The 19554-nt window shown below is 40.4% G+C and overlaps 1 protein-coding gene across 1 annotated transcript in view; it reads right to left on the reverse strand.

The window, feature by feature from the left end:
• UNC5C (unc-5 netrin receptor C) overlaps positions 1–19554 on the reverse strand; it is a 232752-nt gene that overhangs the window by 42970 nt on the left and 170228 nt on the right. Inside the window, exons 3-4 of the mRNA XM_042871720.1 lie at positions 17587–17730; positions 6787–6890 (exon numbers count right to left, since the gene is read on the reverse strand). Coding sequence (XP_042727654.1) covers positions 6787–6890; positions 17587–17730 — 248 coding nt within the window. The remainder of the gene's footprint in view (positions 1–6786; positions 6891–17586; positions 17731–19554) is intronic.

Below are 19554 nucleotides of genomic sequence, written 5' to 3' on the forward strand. Positions count from 1 at the left end.
TAACATAATTGGCACATTTGTTCTAATTAACAGAGGGAACCTGCCACATGCCGTTCGACGTAAGAAGCAAAACCATTGGTGAGAGCAGGAAGCCTGCAGCCACCAGGATGGTGGTACCTGGGGGCTAAGGGTAGCCCTGTCCCACTGCAGAATGCTTTAGCAACCTGAAATAACACAGTTTAGGCAGATCCAACAGCATGCAAAGCCTGGCCAGGCTCCTGTGCAGGCTAAATGAGCACAGAGGATGTAAATCACACAAGCGATTACATATGCTGGATAACCTATTACAGAAGCTAATTGCTGACACAAATTTAGCCATGCCAAGTTACTAACATTATCAGATACTTAAATCTCTTGGCACACTTTTGTATGCGTGACTGTTTTAGAAGCCGAAGCACAGCTGCTCTAAGAGAAATACAGAATGCAAAAGAGATGTGGACTCCTCGGGTTGTTCCTCTAGCGATCTCAAGAAAATCCAGCAGGGTGCAGGCCCTAGATCCTTCACTACCCTGCAACAGCCTTCAGAGCACCTGCCAATGCCAGCAGTACATCTTCTGCCCCTCTAGGCATAGGTAAAAAGACAGAACAAACAAGCTGCAAGCAGCTGGGAGTAGTGAGAGAGTTGCCTCACTAAAAGATGACTGAGGAACCCAGAACGAAAGATGATTGTGAATCTGCCTTCCCCATGGCTTGCTAAACAGCAGGATCACATTCAATCTCATCTCCCAGCCACAACAGTGTTCCAGGTTATGTTCTTTATATGTCACAGGACCAATAAAACATTTGTGAAGCTAACCACTGATTTGGACACAATGCAAGGTGCCCAAGTGAGACAGAGGAAACTAACAGTTTTCATACAGGCTATTGAGCCAACAGCTATTTCAGGTATATTGAAATCTGAGTGCCTCTTTGAAGAATGTTTCTTGATTTTTGGACTGCTCTCAGATGTATGCTTTCATCCAGCAACAGGAGGATGCTGTCTGTCCTTTGCATGCTAGTTGGTTTAAGGTTAAAAAAATTTCTTTCCAAAGAGGCTGAGATTACAGTCATGAGAGACTGCGGAACACACGTTGAGAATGAGACAGCAAATGCAAACTGCAGTGACATTTTATTCAGTTGTTCTTTGCTTCTGCTGCCAATAAAGGGAATTTGTGTTCCTGCTGTGGAAATGCTTCCTTAATTGCACATATATCTAGCTTGCTGCTTGAACACTAAAATCTATACAGAGTGTATGTACAGCTGCTGGATGTCTCTGGCCCTATTACAGCTTCACAATGGGGAAGCAAAGCCTCAACAAGGAAACTTCCAAGGCCATAGTGGGCTTCATGGTTCAAGTAATTGCAGGTGGAAAACTTTCTTTCACAGACCTGCAAATTCAAATAAAGATTATGGCATCATTAACTGGAAATGATGGTGGTGGCCACCCTGTGACATCCAGGAGATGCTGTGCTCTGTTTCCTGCTGCAAAGAGAGTTTAGGGACAGATGACTCACAGCTCAGATATGTTGGTTGGTATTTCTAACACCACATGTACAGCCTGGGTCCACAATTCCCAAAGTTTGGAAACAGCTTTAAACAGGTGATTTATGTGAAGTCTGTGGTTTAAATACGGAGGCATTAACACTCTTCATGCTTAATGTGAACACTAAGTTCGAAGAAGCTACTGCCACAAGAACTGACCTAGGCAAATGTTATTGCTGGGTGACTGTGAATGCTCAGGAGTGCGCAAGCTCCACAAACTCCTGTCAGGGGTAGCACTTGCACATGAAGTCTGTAAGGAGCTAAAATCTGTTGGACTCAAAGTAGGACTTGTGCACCTGTAGGTGTGCAGAATAGTCTCTCCAGGATGTGAGCTATCTTCTCTAAGGGGAGAATTCAGAATTTTTTGTGATGCTCATCTGCCTCACAAAAAATGTTGCTAAAAACTGTCTCCTACATTGTATATCTCCCAAATATGTATCTAAGGTAAATATAAACAAAGAAATATACAACCTCATAGTCAGCGAATTTCCTAGGGTAGCACAAGACCAACATGCAAGCCTATTCTCAAGGAAGAGGCTGTAAGTTAACTCTTGCTTCTCAGAAGAGTGCTATCCACCAATAGATTTGGGTGAAGAAGGAGTGGAAATGTACAGGACCACACAGTGACTATTACGGGAGGGTTTATCCTGTACATTTGAAGGACAGTCCTGCACTGATAGACCTTATTCAATGGCTCTCTAGGGCAAAATGAATGGACAGTCCTTGGAGCAGCAGTGAGAAAGTAGGGTTCATTTGTACCAAAGAACTTTATTCATCTCCCTGCTCCTCCCTGCAGGCAAAGTGAGAACTGGGTATCAGGCTGCTGTATCTTCAACACTGACACATGGACATGAACCTCTTGCCCACCCTTGAAATTCTGGGTAATTAAGTCTGCTACATGATGCAAGGCACTGCAAAGGATAGTGCCATTTCCCTGCTGATCAGTATTTGTGCCCACAGACTGCTTCTCTCCCTTCTCTTAAAGCTCACTTTCTGTCTGGGCATATAAAACACTGCCTCCATGATGCTCACCTCCATGGAAATGCGTACACATGAACTTCAAATTAAGGGATAACTGCAGCAAAGCATGAGTAGTTCTCATGAAACAAAAAAAGAACAAACAAAACAGCAGTTGTATCAATAACCAACTAGATAGAGCAGCTACCTGATGCTGCCTACTTGGTGAAATCCCTAGCTTCCAGCTGTTTCTGCCCGTGCAACAGAACTGGAATGAATTATGTGCCATAGTCATCTTGACTTGGTAAAAGACCTTGTTCTGCCTTTTTACAGAGGGACATTTTGGTCCTTGTCCTAATTCCTAATTGAAGACATGAATACCACGTCATGTTCTAAACTCAGCTGAGTCATTAAACTATACACTGCACCCTGGTCTCCAGCTAAACTCCTGTGTGAAACATTTCAATTATAATTAAAGAAGCAATTATCCCCCTGTTGAAGGTGCAGCAAATCACATATTTCTATGCAAAAGTTCATCTAGCAGCTAATGGCATATTAACCAATCTTACATCTCATTGATGCTTTGATCTATATCCTATTTCATTGACCTAATTTGATGTGACTCTGTCTTGGATTATATTTTATCATGTGCAGTATGATGCTGGCATTTTTCAAAAGAACATATTAAATGACCTAGGGAATTAATTGCTAATAGTTCTGCCATTAGTGTTGGGATGCAACAGAATGGGATCCTTATTGACTTCAAATTAAGCTTGAAAAAATGTATGCACAAAACAGAGTGAAGCAGAAATAGTTATTTGGAATGAGATCAGGAAGCTGGAGTTGCCTGAAGTCCAGCAATGCTGAGCAGCAGCTTCTGATGATAAGCAGGTCAGACTGTTTCTCACTGTCTTGTCCCATTCCTTTCCAAAGTGCAAAGCACAGGTCAAGGAAGCATAGAGGTGGGGCAGGCTTTTTTTTTGTTTTCATTTTCATTCATTAAATCTTCTTTTTTTTTTTTTTTTTTAATAACAATGGTAGGAACATGTGAATTTGCCCCCTTACTCCCCAGCTCTATGTGGAATCCTCAGTGTATCTGTGCCTGCTCATCTGGGCCACATATAGGAAAAGGCAAAACATTTCCTCAGGTGTTTCAGAGCCTGTAAGTTGGTTCACCTTGGTACTGGCTATAATGCTAGGATGGGAGTTACATGCTATGGTGCAGTGGCACAGATGCTGGACAGAGGTATATGGACACAGAGCAGCTGATCTGATTTTCCTAGTGACCAAGCAAACTTGTTTCTTTGTCCCAAGTGAACAAGCAAGATGTGCTTTGATTCAACCTTTTCTTTGATTTGACCTCAGGCCATGAGACTGGCGTATTTTAACAAGCCTTCTTTTTCTTCTAAGTGGATCTTGAGGTTTCATTTCAGTAGCTGTGATCTGAGTCTACTCTAATGCTTGTCATGTCCTAGCAGGGGCTGAGGGGCTGGTAAGTGCTGCTTTAAAAGCTTTGCTGCCCATCTTGACCTTTGTCCTTCTTGCCCTGTGGAACAGCTGAATGCTGCTACATGGTTCAGCTTTTCAATAATAATAATATCTGCTCCTGCTTTGATCTGCAAGAGATCAATGCAGTTAATTGCAATTAAATATGCCAAGAATTACAAGACTAAATACCCTAGCTACAAAAAAGAGAAAAGTATTTATCCCTAAACATGCTTATTCCCGCTACTTAGCAGAAAAACAAAATTAAGGGACAGTTAAAAGAAAAAAGAGAAAAATCAAGTGGAAGACTTGCAGACTCTGGATTCCAGCATGATGTCTCACTGAATGAGTATTTCATACAGTTTCACAGTGTAAGCCTTTCTTCCCGTTTCGTTGCTAAAGTCAGTGACCACTTTAAAAGGGAGGAAGTTGAAAAAACAAAAAAAAAAACAAAACCAGAACACAGTGCCCAGAGTGGGGAGAGTCCAAGGTACATGCTCACCAAAGCATTTGGAAATACTGCAAACTTGCTAATACTACAGCAATGGTGTTACCTACTGTACTTGAAATTAAACCACTCAGTGTACAAAAAGCCTTGGTTTGCTGCCTGCCTTCTCCCAAGTGCTTTCACAGTTACCTGTACCATCCTATCAGAAAATCCTCTGAACAAATACAGGAAGTCATAAACATAGAATTAATTCATCTCTAAATTAAAATAATCATGTAATCCTTCAACCTACCAAGTTACCTTTCATCTTGGTATTTTTTAAAATTTATCTTACCAGCTTCACGGAGTGGCTGTAATAAAGTGTCACATTAAGGTATTCATATTCATTAGTGTTCAGGTCTTTGTACTTTTAATAGTGTTGGAAAGAATCTACAAAGAATCTGTATTAGGCGGCTGTCCAATCTGGGTGTTTGATCTCCTCCTGACTTCAAGAGTCAGAAGAGAGAAAAAAAATATATCAAGAGCAGTTCTTTTCAATGTCAGATGGGGAGTATATGATTCTGAGGCTGCCAAGTGTTAATTGGTATCTGCCCTGACCATGGTATAAATAAGACTCGGAGCCAAGCAGAGTCATGAGTCTCTGCTACTGACGGAGTGTGTCAGGGTACAAGTAGGCAGAAATAAGCGCAATTATTATGAGAACAACTTGCAGAGGATCTTTTCAGAGCTCAGTTCCTTGTATTAGGAAGCAGAAAAGGCTACTGAGGCACCTTTGTTGTTTGTCTTTTTTTTTTTTTTTTTTTTTGCCTTTACAGCAGCTTAGTGGAAGGAGGACAGGTATAATTTGACCTAAGAACAGCAATTACAAGTGCTAATGGCTGATGCAGAATGTTTATAAGAGCAGAGAGAGCTCCCCTTCCACATGTCATGTTAAATCCAGGCCTGGACACCTGACTGGGGCTTTACAGACCTTTCCATGGAAATAGCTGGGCTGATTGCTGAAATTTCAGAGGTGCTTGCAACATCATGCTCAAATAAACCATTCGTCATGACCAATCTCAGTTTCAGGTAATGAAGTTCTCTGGTAGTATCTGCACCTCCAGAACAACCTATCCTATTTCAAATACTCATAAAGGCATGACAGCATATTGATTTGATGTAAAGATGCATCAGAAATGGAAAAAAATATATTAAAAATTTGCTAAAACGTTCTTGGGGAAAGCCAACTGACTAAGCGGGTTCAGCAGACCTAAATGCTGTGTACAATTTTGGGTATTGTAAAGGAGAAAGAAAACAACCTAGGGAAAAAGGAAATAGGAGAAACCTATGCTAATTGTTCCCTCAGATGTTTGTGGATATCTACAAAAAATAATTAAACCTGATTAAACCTTGCGTAAGATAAGGAGGTAACATTTTAAGCTTGGTCTCCTGAGAAATTAGTTATCAGTGCTGAGGAACAACCACTTTGCTACTTAGCCATGACAGCTTATCTTAATGCAAACTGGCAGTAGTTCCCGCTCTGTATGGCAGAGGGAGGCTGAAGAGAATTCAGATAAGGGAATTACCCTCATTTAACAATATGAATTTTTCACTGAACATCAACAGCAGACTTAGGACTTCAGAGCCACCCTGTGACTCAGGGACCCCCTGCTGTGAGCAAAGAGTCTGAAGCCATTTTTGGCTGAAGCCACAGCTGCATGTAGGCAGGGATACCTGCTGTGGCTGGTGGGCACAGATTTTGATGAAGAGAAAGTTTTCTCCTGCCAAGTGGGTGGAAGGCTACCCACTCTCTAACATTTAAATGTCAGCAAAAAAACAAACAAACAAAAAAAAAAACAAAACAGATAAGCCCATGAAGATGAATTCTTATGCAGATGCATCCCCTACTTGCCAGTACATGCTGCTTCACCTGAACCAGAGTACATCCTTGTGCACCCAGCCAGCTACGCTGGTGCATACTCAAGTGTGTGCACAAATGCATGATGGAATTAAAATGTCTTGGTGAGCTGGGAAGGTGCTTCTCTCAAAAACTGAAATAGCATTATCTTTAAAAGGGAAGGGAAGGATAACAGGCTAGTATCAGAACACCCCACCACTTATATGTTGCTTGGATGTCAGAAATAACTAGGATATTTGAAAGGAAAAAAAAAAATCTGAAACCACACCACCTGTAGCTCTGCCCAGCAAGACATCGTAATTGCCTCCAAAGTCATTAATCAGCTCCAGATCAATCTTATCTACCAGCAGCAGGCAGCCAGCTCTCCATTGCCACCCATTCATCATGCTAAGCCCTTATTCCCTGCTCCATTAGCCACAGATCAGGCCTGAGTTATCCAAGTACCAGCTGCTGGGGGCAAAGCACCACTGCTGCTCACCTCAGCTACCGGAATGCCTTCAGGAGGACGGCACTGGAGCAGGACCTCTTGCTCCAGGGATACTTCTTTCCCCAGGGGCTCCTGCTCAAAAGTCTTCCTGAGATCTGGGGAGAGAGAAGAATTAATAGTGTTAATAAATTAGTAGTATTAATAACTGCTCGCTTATTTCATGTTTCATTGCCGTACAACCCAATAAGAGAAAAATCTTTTTACGCAGAGAAAATAGAATATCTGCTCCCTAGAAAGTAGAGCACTTAATAAAGACTGAGGCATGTTTTCACTTCATTCAAGCATGAAGTGGTCAAGGGTTTCATAGCAGATTTATTATTTATATTGTGGTAGTACACATGAACCAGCCAGGACCCAAGGCTTCACTGTGAAAGGTCATGCCCAGACATGGAACTCAAGGAGAAAGAAATTCCTTCTTTGGATAATTTATGTTTGCAAAGAGATTCTGGGAAATACTAAAGAAGGGTAAAGGAAATTATATAAGCCTGTAAAACTAAAATACATAAGCTGAGTTTCCTAAACTCCTGCTTTAAAGTGTTTGTACTGCCATTTTTAAACAATAATTTTACAAGTTTAGCTCATCTGTCTTTACTATCTCACTATTCTTGTAGTACTAGATAACAACAGTCGTAATGTGGAGTCAAATGACATATGGATCTGTGCACAGCACCACAGAAACCTGAAAGGCAGAGGGGCATCAAATGTGTCTCTTAAGCATGGAACTGTTCATTGTACTGGGCAGATGCACACTTTGGCTTTTGTACACTTCTGTAACATATTTGCACTGGTGTTAAAAAGGACTTGAGAATTTCCCTTCTTACTACTATGCCTGTATTTCCATCACGCACTGTCATCCTCTGTGTTGTATCAAGGAGGATGGGGTTTTGGAGAAGTGAGCATTCAGTCCCAGTGGCAGCTGGGAACATTTCTACCTGCTGTTGGCTCCTGCTGCAGGTATACACAGGGCCATGCTGAAAACCATGTCAGAGAGCTGATCTGTCTTTGAAAAACTACCTTTCAAAAAAAGGGAACTTAAAATTTTTGCTCTGAAGTCAAACAAGTTCCCTATGCCAGTTCATGGCAAGGTTGTGCAAATAATTGTTTTATACTAGAAATAAACCATATGGGATCAATTTAAAAGCCAAATATTTTGAAGCTATAACTTGCGGCTGTTCTAGAAAACTTATCACTGAAGTGAACCACCTTACAAATAGACCATCCAAAGTGCTATTTTTCATCTAGAACTGGTAATTTTGTCAGACAACATGTCAACCTTCACATGGTTGTGTGTGTTGTTATCCTTACTACTCTGGAGTTACTCCAGCCCAGCAAGGCTACCCCATGTGACAGTGACCAAAGCAAGACAACCAGCAAGAGCAGTGCTGTCCATGATGCCTGTGGAGCTCCCACTGTGCTGCCAGCCCCAGCAACACCGCTCCAGCCCACCCTCTGACAGGCTACCCAGGCGGCATACTGGCTGTACAACTCAATTTGAGTAATTTTTTTGGGGGGGAGAAAGAAGACTGAGAGGGGGTCTGAAAAAAGTTTATAAATATCTGAAGGGAGATGGGAGGTAAACAGATGAGGCCAGGCTCCTCTTGGTGGTGTGTACTGATAGGGCTAGGAGTATGTTGCATTGCCTCCTACGGTACTGACCTAAAACCAGGCCAGGACCAAATGACTGCACGCACACACCAATATGATGAACAGCAAAATGGCCTTTATTACACGTGAACTCTAGCTTATATAACCTATGTGCTTCGTCTACGCCCCTAAGGGTACATGCCACACATCAATCATAGAGCAGGGAGAGGGCCTATCGCGTCACATCCCGTGGGGGGGTCTCTCAGTCTCGCAGTTGCTGACAACAGAGTAATAGCCAAAAACTTGGATACAGAAAGTTCCATACTAATATGGAAGAACTTTATAATAAGGGTGATGGAGAACTGGAACAGGTTGCCCAGAAAGGTTGTGGAGTCTCCTTCTGTGGAGATATTCAAGACCCGTCTGGGTCACCTTTAAAATCGATCACTGTTAATTCCACAGATATATCCAAAGGAATTCTCTCTTCTTCAAAGAGGAAGAAAGAAGTGCCTTAGTGCATTTAATGTACACGTATATATACATGTATGCATATGTGCATGGTAGAAAAATTATAACAGATGTGCTCAAATATCACAGCTGAAGATAAATAAGAAAGTTACAGTGCTGGTAAGAGAAGCATATAATACTAATACATTGTGCATGAATAATAGCATTCAGGTGTTCCAATATGGTGGGGTGCATACAGTAGAACCAGGTTAGACAGACAAGAACCCGAGGCTTTTCCTTGGAACACTGATTTATTGTCACCCCCGCCTTCCCAAAAACATTTGTAGACCTCAGAAGTTCTCAGCAGCCTTATGCTTGCACAGCAATCACCTCACTCACAAAATGCTCCCCTCTAAAAATCCTTAGTTTTAGTGCACACAGAAGTAAACAGCATTAAGTCTAGAAATGTGTAATAACAGTAAAAAAAAACCCACCCACTTTACCTTCTTTATTATCAACAGCTGGAAGTGCTGAGTGTGCAGGGCTTGTTTTCTCTGTGAAGTTCTCCAGGGTGGATATGGGAGGTGCAGTGAATCCTGTGGGAAGGGCCCCTAACAGCTCCCCTCCCACCCTGCTTGTTGGTGCCACTGGATTGCAGCAGGTCAATGAGTCACAAAGTAAAAATACACTAAGTAGGTGCCTTGATATAATAGACAGTAATGTTCTCTAAGGAGCCATTAGATACTATTAAGTAAATGATACTCATTTGAAAATAAATAAATAAATAAATAAGAAAAAGTACATATTTGTGTATTTACATGAGTGGAAGCTTTTATACTCTATTCTTTTGGCTCCCTCCCACGTGTTTACAGCTTAACCCATGCAGAACTACCTACCACCTCTTGCTGCAGCTGTGCCACCTACAAACAGCTACAGGCAGCAGTTGTGCAGGGCAGCTTCTACCTCACCAGGCATATGGTTCACTGACTGTAAAAGACAATCATGGTAATAAGGTGAGCTCTAAATTACGAAGAAGCGGAAGGTTTAAGAGAACAATTTCTTCACCTGCTGTGAAACTCTCTATTGGATTATCACTGCATTTTTCACTGACTCCTGTTTTTCATGGCTCTTGCAGAATGACTTTTTTTGCAGATAACAAAGATTTCCTTCTAATTCTTCAATCTGCAGCTTCCTTTTCTATGTAATGTTTACAGTCCTCATGACAACTTCACACTGCCGACCAGGAGTGGGTGAGTGTGCTCATGTACTAAGGGACTTTGGATCATTTCCAAACAAAGCTTTCTCAAAGACATTTGTTGTTTTTCTGAAGTGTCATGTATGTTACAACTGCTTGCAAGCAGAAGGAATACATTTTCTCATAGAATGGAAAAAGACAAATAAATACATCCAATTTTTTAAAACAAGTTTTCAAAATCTTCAGAAAATATGCCTGAAAAAAAAAACCAAAACAATAAAACACTTGATCTATTCTAAATTTGGACTTCTTTGTGAGAGACAGTGTGAATTATTAAAGCTTTTGGTCGGCAGCAGCCCTGTAAACGTGATGTTGAGAGAGCCTTCTCTACCCTCACTCTCAATATGGAGAGACACACAAGGAAGGCAGCTGCACTTTCTCTCCATTATTATTTTAGTAATGGTGAATAATCCCTGACTGAGTTAGCAATACTCTCTCCATTATACAGGTAGTACTGCTGCCACAGCTCATCTCTTCAGAGCAGATCTAGCTTTGCTGGGAAGTGATGCTGAGAGGTCCCTCTCATTCTGCCGGTGGCTTCTTCACGTGTGTCACACTGCCACCAGGCTTAGGGGTCAACACAACACCAGCAGGCATTTCCCCTGCCTCTCACACCCCTTCAAGGATGTCTTCATAAAAAGAAACCACGGAGGAGAATTAAGATTCTGGCCCACCACCTTGAGCCAAGCTACTTTCTTTACTAATATAGAGTCTTAGTAAATTCAGAGGGGGCTCCTGTGGCATATATTGCAGCACATTTACAGCATAGTTAAAATGAGACTTTCCTCCAAGACTCCTGAAATACTTCTGCACAAGCCTATCTGTTAAGGACAGATGGCTGCATTCAGAACTGCATTGAAATGAGAGAATTTCCACAAGCATAAAACTGAAATAGTGTAATGGGAAATCAAAACTCAGTGTACACCATATTGTTAGCTTTATTCCTGAATTTCTATGCTTTTTGGGGAGGTGAGCATTAGAGCTTAATTTTTATGCACTGTTAAATTCGCTTTAAGTTCAATGCATTTTTAGCTTAGAGAACACTCAAAGGTTGCATTTTCACCGACTAAAGGTAATAGCTTCTATATAAACTCACAGTATTTCCTCACTTCCTTTAGTAGCTGTCATCTTCTAAGAAAGAGCAAAGAATGGCCCTAGTCTTCTTTTTAATCAAATCTATTTTATATCCTTACTGTTGCTCTGTTTTTTGCTGTGACAGGTGGGTGGGTAATACTTTAAAGGTATCTTTTATCATTTCTGAGAAACGTGAGAAGAGGCAGACCAGATGCCTTAAAGGCGGTGCTAATGTAAGGGTAACTAATGAATGAGAATGAAAAACGGACACTTGTCAGCCAGGAATTAGATGTAAGCCACAAATGAACTGAACAATGCAGCATTACTGTCAGGGAAAGATGGATTTCTGCCCTTGGTAGACCTTAAAGACACAGGGTGCAGCCTGACTTGAGATACTGAACAAAGCGATGAGCACCCCTTGCCTCTGGTCTACCACCTGGAAGATGCTTTGCTTGAGCCCAGGGCCTATGCTTTTCTTCTATTTATTGTGTCTTTATAGCCTGAGCAAATGAAACGTGTACATTTGTCCTACCCTCATTCTGCTGATAACATTTTGAGACAGATGAGGATAAAGCTTACCCTTGGCAATTCCTTGGAGACTCGCTCGCCCTCTGCATGGCTCCAAAGAACCATCTTCAACTCTAAGCTAGCTTAGCCAGGTGCTAGTGGGATAGAGCTCTCTTTTGTAACAACAGCTTTCATGTGGGCTAAGTTAGTAGTAAAAGGCCCATACAAGATATTTGGTATTGGTACAACTGTAAAAAATACAAGCAAGCCCACTTCATAAAGAATTCACTGAGCAGATGGGTTTCCAGCATGCATTGATCACACCATTCCCCTCCTCTCATATGTTTACTTGATAGCTAGATATTTCCTGTTTTTCTTTGTAAGCTTAACCTGCAAACTAACTTACACACTTTTCATTCTTTTCATTATTTCATTTGTTGATTAAGGATGGGATCTAAATATCATTTTTCAAATAAATCTAAATGTAAAATTGAAATGACTTAGCATCAACAGGCTCTAGATGGCAGATTAACTAAATGCATTGAAGATAGGCATTAGAAACGCCAGGTGCACATTGCAATTTATATGTAGAATTGAATTTATAGCACACTGAAACAGTAAAACAGCAAACAATTTATATAAACATGACATTTTTTTTTGTTGTTGCCCTTCTGATGCGCTACTCTGACTCACAGAGCTATCTTCTCACTACCAAAACATACACAAAATTTTGTTAACTTCCGATTGCATCTCTGTCTCACCATCAGGCACTAAACAGACTCCACTGAAAGATGATTATTTCTTGAGCATGTCAACATAGGCAGGATATTCTCAAGGTTCCTACCAGGGGATTAAATCCATATAGATTCATTAAAGGTATTTCTTTTTCATTTAAAGCAATGTTAACAGTGAAGTGAATGTCCACATTAATTTATAAAGCTGTAAGTCCTTACTATAAAACAATGGGATTTGTATTTATTGCATTTTGTACTGCTTATTTATGTGTATTTATTACTGCTGTAATTGCATGCTGAAGTTTGAGAGCTGGTTGTGCCTATTAATCTGGGAAGCAGCACACAAACATGCCTATGAAGAGAGAAAGACGAGTATCAAGTGTGTTAAATGCTGGGTTAACTCCATGCTGCCCTTCCTGTGATCTGCTGTGTCTCTTCGGCAATGTCAGCTCCACATCATGCAATGCAGTAATCCCCTTATTAACTGTAAGCAGCAGATATTGATTAGGAGCAACTGAAATGGTGCACAAGGAAGAAATTAAGGTCCTATCTCTGTTAACTCTTATATACACTTATCAAAGTGCAAAAAATGTTCTTTTTTCTTGCTTTTAGTAGCATACATCCTGGACATGCCTTCCTATTAAAACTGCCAAGTGTTATCTTTCTCACCTCTTTCTCCACCAAACTTTATACCCACTGCAAGGTGCTTTGGTGGCACAAATGCTTTGGTGGCTATAGGCATGTGTCCTCACAGCACTGCCTGGATTACGTGTGTGAAGGCAGGAAGAAGAAAGGCACTGCAGCCCCAATACTAAGAGATGAGATAACAGAGTGTCAGTAATGAATCCGTGATTTCTTTCATATCTGTTACTTTTATGACTGCATACCCTTGTAAGTGGAGATAAACCGTCAGGTAAACCAGTCTATTTTTTGATACTGCATTTATCTTATCAGTATACAGCATCTGACATGCATCTATTAGTTACATTCCCTTGAAAAAATGTCTGGGGAGAAAAAGGCTTTTAGATTAGCACATAGGAAACGAATATGAAATTATACAAAAGATTAACAAATGCAGTTCCTTACTACATCAGGGCTTTTTAAAATGAAAAATGACTCTTTCTTTCATCTCTTTCTTTCCTTTCTCTTCCTTTCCAATTTAAGGTAAAAAGTAACAAAAATGGAGAGACTAATCAGTTTCATTATACTAAAAAAGATTATTCAACTGAGATTACAATGAAAGCTGATATTTTCTTAATCTCAACAAACTGAAAACTTGACAGCAGCTCACACAGCTCACATTCTCATATTTTCTCAAGGACAGGCTGGGTTAACATCATGAAGTCAGTGAGGCTACACCACAGAACTGGAGGAAATGAAAAGTGAGGCTGCTTTCTGCACATGGGCTCAAAGCAATTTGTCTTACCCAGCCCATTATTATCTGATCTAAAAATTAGGTCAAATCCTGTGGCTATTTTTTAGTCTTTATCAGATGCATTTCCTGGTGGGTTTAATTCTAGTCTTGCTCATTCAGGCCTCATTCATCCTTTTAATAGGAATTGTCTCTGTTAGGTCTCAACTGTTCAGTGACATCTGCCTTGTTACATAAAATTCACATTAAAACTATACTGGGCTTGATGTTTTTCAGCCAAAGAAAAAGGCACCTCAAATCCTCCCTCTGTCCATGGAAGTAAATTAAAAAAACAAACAAACAAAAAAAAAACAACAAACCACCATGACCAGAAAAACTGTATCAAAACCTATTAGCAACTCCAGCACACCTGGCAGGATGTGCCTGAAGTAAACAAGAAATGTGTGAACAAGTAAGAAATGCATTTTAGCACTTTCACAGACCGCTAACCCAGACAACGATATTATATTTTTCCAGTTCCACAAAGATGTACATTGAGAAACCCCACTCTGCAGTTTACTGTGCTATCAAGAATGAGAGAGTGAAAATGAATCCCAGCATATCTGCTGGTTCAAGACGACAAAAGGCTCAGCTCTGCTCTCATGGGAAGTCTAATGCCTCAGGAAGATCAATTCCATGGCATACGAAAGAAGCTGAAAATAACGATGTTTCTATCACCTACTGTTTCTCCTCATTTTCAGAAAAAGACAGCCCAAAAGGGAGTGGCTTCCTACCCTACACGAACACTTAGAGGAGCCAGGATGTTGGCTTTAGACTGAGACTCTTCCTGTTTATATTGCTAGCATGTGCAGCCTTTAAAATGTAGCAGCATCTTCCCTCCATATTTATAGATTACTCCCCTCCTGAATAACAGGAGCTCTTACTTGGCCAGGGCAATGTTGCAATTGATTTTCATAGAGAACTTTCATTGACTGGGTTGTTATATACTTTCTGACACATGCCTGACCCTGCATTAAACAAATACAAGCCACTTTTCCAGGATGCACATTTTTCACACTTTCAAATTACTTTTCAGTTAATTCCATTACACGCTCAGTGAACAGAGATGTTGAATGCTATTTTTTTGTTTGTTTGTTTTAACAGAGTGTGGCTCCAGTCCTTGAGATGACACTGTAATTCCAGAATAAGACCAGTGATCATAAGGGAGAAAAGAGAGAAAGAGAAAGAGAAGGAAGAGAGGGAGAACAGCAGAATATTTTTTCTCTTAATGTGATTGGAATGGCAAGTTATGCTACAGTTGCAGCTGTTGAGATGACACCACTAGGTTTGGGTATTAAAATACGCCATAATTTAACGTAAGCAGAACACTTTGAATGCTCCATTCACTTCAGTGATACATAGAGGTATCAGCGCTCCCTTTTGTATGAATTAAAAATGAAAACTGCATTGGTGTCATAAGCATGCAACTACTAATGGAGGCTGAACTGGACACTTCTGCCTATCCTAAATCTTAGACATCCTTGGTTTCCAGATTCATAAATACTGCACAGACCCTCCCTTATATCCCAATCTCATGGCATATTGTGTAGACATCAGAAGACTTTTCAGATGTATTTAAAGTTTAGGTAGGACACAACCATTATACCGATAGTACAGATTTGATCCTCTGAAATAAATATTGTGAGTATTGATAAACAAAGATACAGCATAGTTCACTGTTTAAAATAGTAATCTTGCAAACAAAATCACATCACAGAGGGAGGCATATAGCCTTCATCAGATGTTTGAGTTCCTAAAAGAGTGGTCCTGAGTTCACTGAGAAATGTATAGAAATCTGTGAAGTTGGAAACAGACAATTCTGCAGAGGTGTCTCTACAGTTGTTTGAAAGCCTGCAGTCTGACAGCCTAACAGTTCAACTCCTAGTCCCAAGGAGTGAAGGTTTTGACTTTGGCTAAGTCAAAACTGTTGAAGAATCCCAAGCTCAGAAACAAATGATAAAATCTACACTAAAATACCAAAGCCATGTTTGAGCGACAAGCTCAAACTCCCTGGAATTTCTTTAATCAGACTGTTCTAAAAGAAACCACAAGACACTACAAAAATCACTAAACTGTTCTTCTCTCTCCACAATATAGTAAGAAAAAGAAGCAAAATCTGCATTACAAATGTTTTCAATAGAAATTTGGACATCTGGGAAGAAATGTCAACTGATATAAAAAATCAAAATAAGCTTGTGTATGAGTACAAAGATTATGTTATATATAAACATTTAGTGCATAGATGTGACAGTGAACGAAAGTTCTTTAACCATGAAGTGATATGTATTCAAACAAAAGTGCATTAATACAGTGGTCATCTGTCACAGGCTAACTGGCAGGACATGAAAATCGACTTAATGAGTTAACACAGAGCTCATAATCTAAAAAACCTGGTCAAACATTGCTAAGCCTCCCTGAAGTGCTGACTGTTGGATGAAAAAAAAAAAAAATGGAATGCCTTTTTTGTTTCAGTACAAAATAAGAAAATATCTGAAGTCTTGAAAAGTTTTCTAGCATATGGAAACACTACATACTTTTTTAAAAACATATCTAATCTTTTAAGATGACCATGTGCAATATTTTTAATTACCTTAACTCTGGAGAAATTCTTCTCTGAGGCTAGTCTTGTGCTCAAAGGTGGAAGTCCTTTATTTCCAGTAAGTTACTTGGAGTAAAAGCATTTAAAAATGTGTATTTGAGAACTTTCACAAGAACAAAACGAGAATAAAACTCTAGATGAAGAACTTAAATCAGAAGAGTCATTCTATCAGTCCTTCCTCTAATGTGTCTGTGAAAAGCTTTATTTGGCTGGAAGATTTCTCTTTTGTTCATTATAAATTGTTAAGGTTGGTGCAGGAAATATAAGTATGCTGGAAACTCAGCTCTTAATGACCTTTTCTCACAAAACGTGTTTTTGTTGAGATGAAAACTGTGGAAGAGATACAATTCTGGGTGAAATATTTTGTTCCCATTATATAAAACAGGATTTGATTGTATAAAACAGGAGTCCCAAGTGTGGCTACACTATTACAAAGAAAAGCACCTCTTTGAAAATTAATGAACATTAAATATTTGTACAGTCAAATGAAGATCTGTTTTCAGGGAGCTGCCTAGTCTGAGTTCCTGGGGACTAAGCTGGGAGTTGTCCATAATAAACATGGAGGTTAGTAACCGTGAATAACAGTGATGAAGTACTAGGGCTGAGACAACCACTTGCAGTCTTATATTACCAATCTCGTTACATGATATACTAAACACATGCTTTTTTTCCTTTGTGTAGCAAAAGTAGCTTTATCATGTGATTGCAGAGATATAAAAGAATGCTTGTCACCTTGTTCCAGAGCTTGCTTTGACAATGTTGCTACTCATTAGCTTCAGACACTTGAGACATGTAATTGTTGTACACAGGAAATATTGCTTTTGCTGCTTTCCTCCCACACAAGGGAGAAGAATGAGACCTCAGAATCACAGAACCATAAAAATGTTTGGAGTGGAAAAGACCCTGAGAAATCATATGATCCAACCCTCCCCAACACCATGGGCAGGGATGCTTTCCACTAGATCATGATGCCTAAAGCTCCACCCAACCTAACCTTGAACATCTCCTTGCTCTTAAGAACAAAATAAACAGAAATTTTTTTATGCCTCTGAAGGACTGAACTTTAGTACACATCCATTACATCAGAAAACACAAAGTCCAGCATGTGGGACACAAAATCTCTCTCCCAAATGGCAGACTCCTCTTTCCCTCACTCCTCCCACACCGGCACAGCACTCACATGCAATGCGGACATAGGCCTTGCGGCTCTTGGTGGTGCCAGCTGAGCTCCAGGCGACGCACTGGCACCAGTAGTCCTCGGGCCCAAAGAGCTCCTCCACCTGCTGACGGGAAATCTCGATGCTCACCTCACGGACAATCAGACCTGGGAGGGTACAAGGAGCACTGGTCAGAATTATGTATACAGGAAGGAAGAAAGGAAAGACCAGAAGTCTGCTTGCAAGGCTGAGACCTTCTGATGCTCTGCCCATCTTGCAGCAATAAGGATATGAAAGAAGAAAAGCAACAATTTGTACGCAAAATAGAAGAAATGATTGCTGAAAAATAAATCACTCTCATCATGATTTTATACATATCGTGTGTCTGTTTGACAAAGAAAAGGATAAGCACCTCAGCTGACATAAATTGTATCATGTCCATGGGATGATTTACATCAAATGATGATTCAACCTGGTTTTATTTTCATACAAATATCAGAAAATTATAGAATCATTCAGCTTATATAACTCCCTTAGTCCTCTTGCATTTTTACCTTCTTTGGCTAGACAGATACACCATGGGGAGAATGTCCTGCTCACTCTGACACTGAACTGCACAGGAAAATAGATTTTGCTATTTTAGAAAATGTCCTGGTGCTCTGTAATGATGGGCACAAGTGTTGCGGCACAGTTATAGCAAGATGTCAGTTTAGGAGCTGTTACTGCCACATATTCTGGAAATACTGCAGGATTTTTTAGATGATTTTGTAAGACATTTACAATATTCTTCAGTGTCTGACAGCCTCCCTGGCCACAGTTCATCTCAATGCAGTCCCTAAACACATCTGCCCTTACCAGCAGACCACCAGATTTGGCCACATTTACCACAGAGTACTCTCTGTTGGAAGCTCTTTTACTTCTAAGTGCAAGGAAGTGTTGTGGTGTCTCAGATACCACTGCAGGAATTGTTGGTAATGGTAATCATCTAACAGCCACCACTGAATTTCATACCAACACATCCTCTTTCTCCATATAAAAAGGCATAGCCTTCGAAAATACTATTTATTCCTAACAAGATATCAGAAGAAAGGATAGAAAGGAGGTGCATGCACTCCTTGCCAGTGTATTTGATCTTTGTTGTCAATGCCAAAGTACCAACAAACCATTAACATGTGTTTGCCTGCACAAAACACCATCACCTTTTCAGAACTGTGCTCTTGCAAACAGCCTTGAATACAAAATTTCCACAGGCAAATATTTTGTGTAGCAGGACTGATTTTCTTTCTAGAACTGCCAGGAAACTGAATGGCAAGGTCCTTGGCTCACAGCCTGCTCAGTGATCTCCCATCACCATACACCAAAGGCTGGGCTATGAGCCCTTTTGCTGAGCACAGTCTTGAGCCCTTGAAGTCCCCACACAGAGTACAAGGTGATATTCATGCTGAGAATGCTCCTGCCTGGACGGCTTGCGTGTTCTTCAAGCGAGCCCTTTGATTTTGCCTCCAGCCTCATAGAGGCTCCATTCAGGGAGCTAAGGATTAATTACTGTTTGTACACACCCATGCACTGTCACTGGGGCTCCATGCTGTTTGCTTCCAAAACTCAGCTAACACCAGCAGAAAGGAATTCATGCATGTAATATCACAGGCCTCTCTGCTGGGAATGCCTTCTAATAAGATACATTTTCCTGCTAGAGACCATCACAGCCTTGCCCTTTTTTTATTTCATTATCCTTGACATCTTCAGCCATTGAATAATCAGATACTTTGGGGAAAACTCTTAATAGCTTTCCCTCTTGAAATGAAATACATAGCAACTGAGCTCAAAGAATGAAAATCAAAGTGGTGTGTGGACACTTGATATGCAGCAAACACTATATTATAAACTTGTCCTGCTTTGATGAGCTAATTTGGCTGTAGAAGGGGTCTGAGGGGTAGCTTTTGTCCTGTTGAGAAGAGCATGAAGAGAGGAAGGAGGGAACATATACATTA

Source organism: Lagopus leucura, unplaced genomic scaffold (assembly GCF_019238085.1).
Source record: "Lagopus leucura isolate 7727_CA_CO unplaced genomic scaffold, USGS_WTPT01 Super-Scaffold_100004, whole genome shotgun sequence".
Lineage (NCBI taxonomy): Eukaryota > Metazoa > Chordata > Aves > Galliformes > Phasianidae > Lagopus > Lagopus leucura.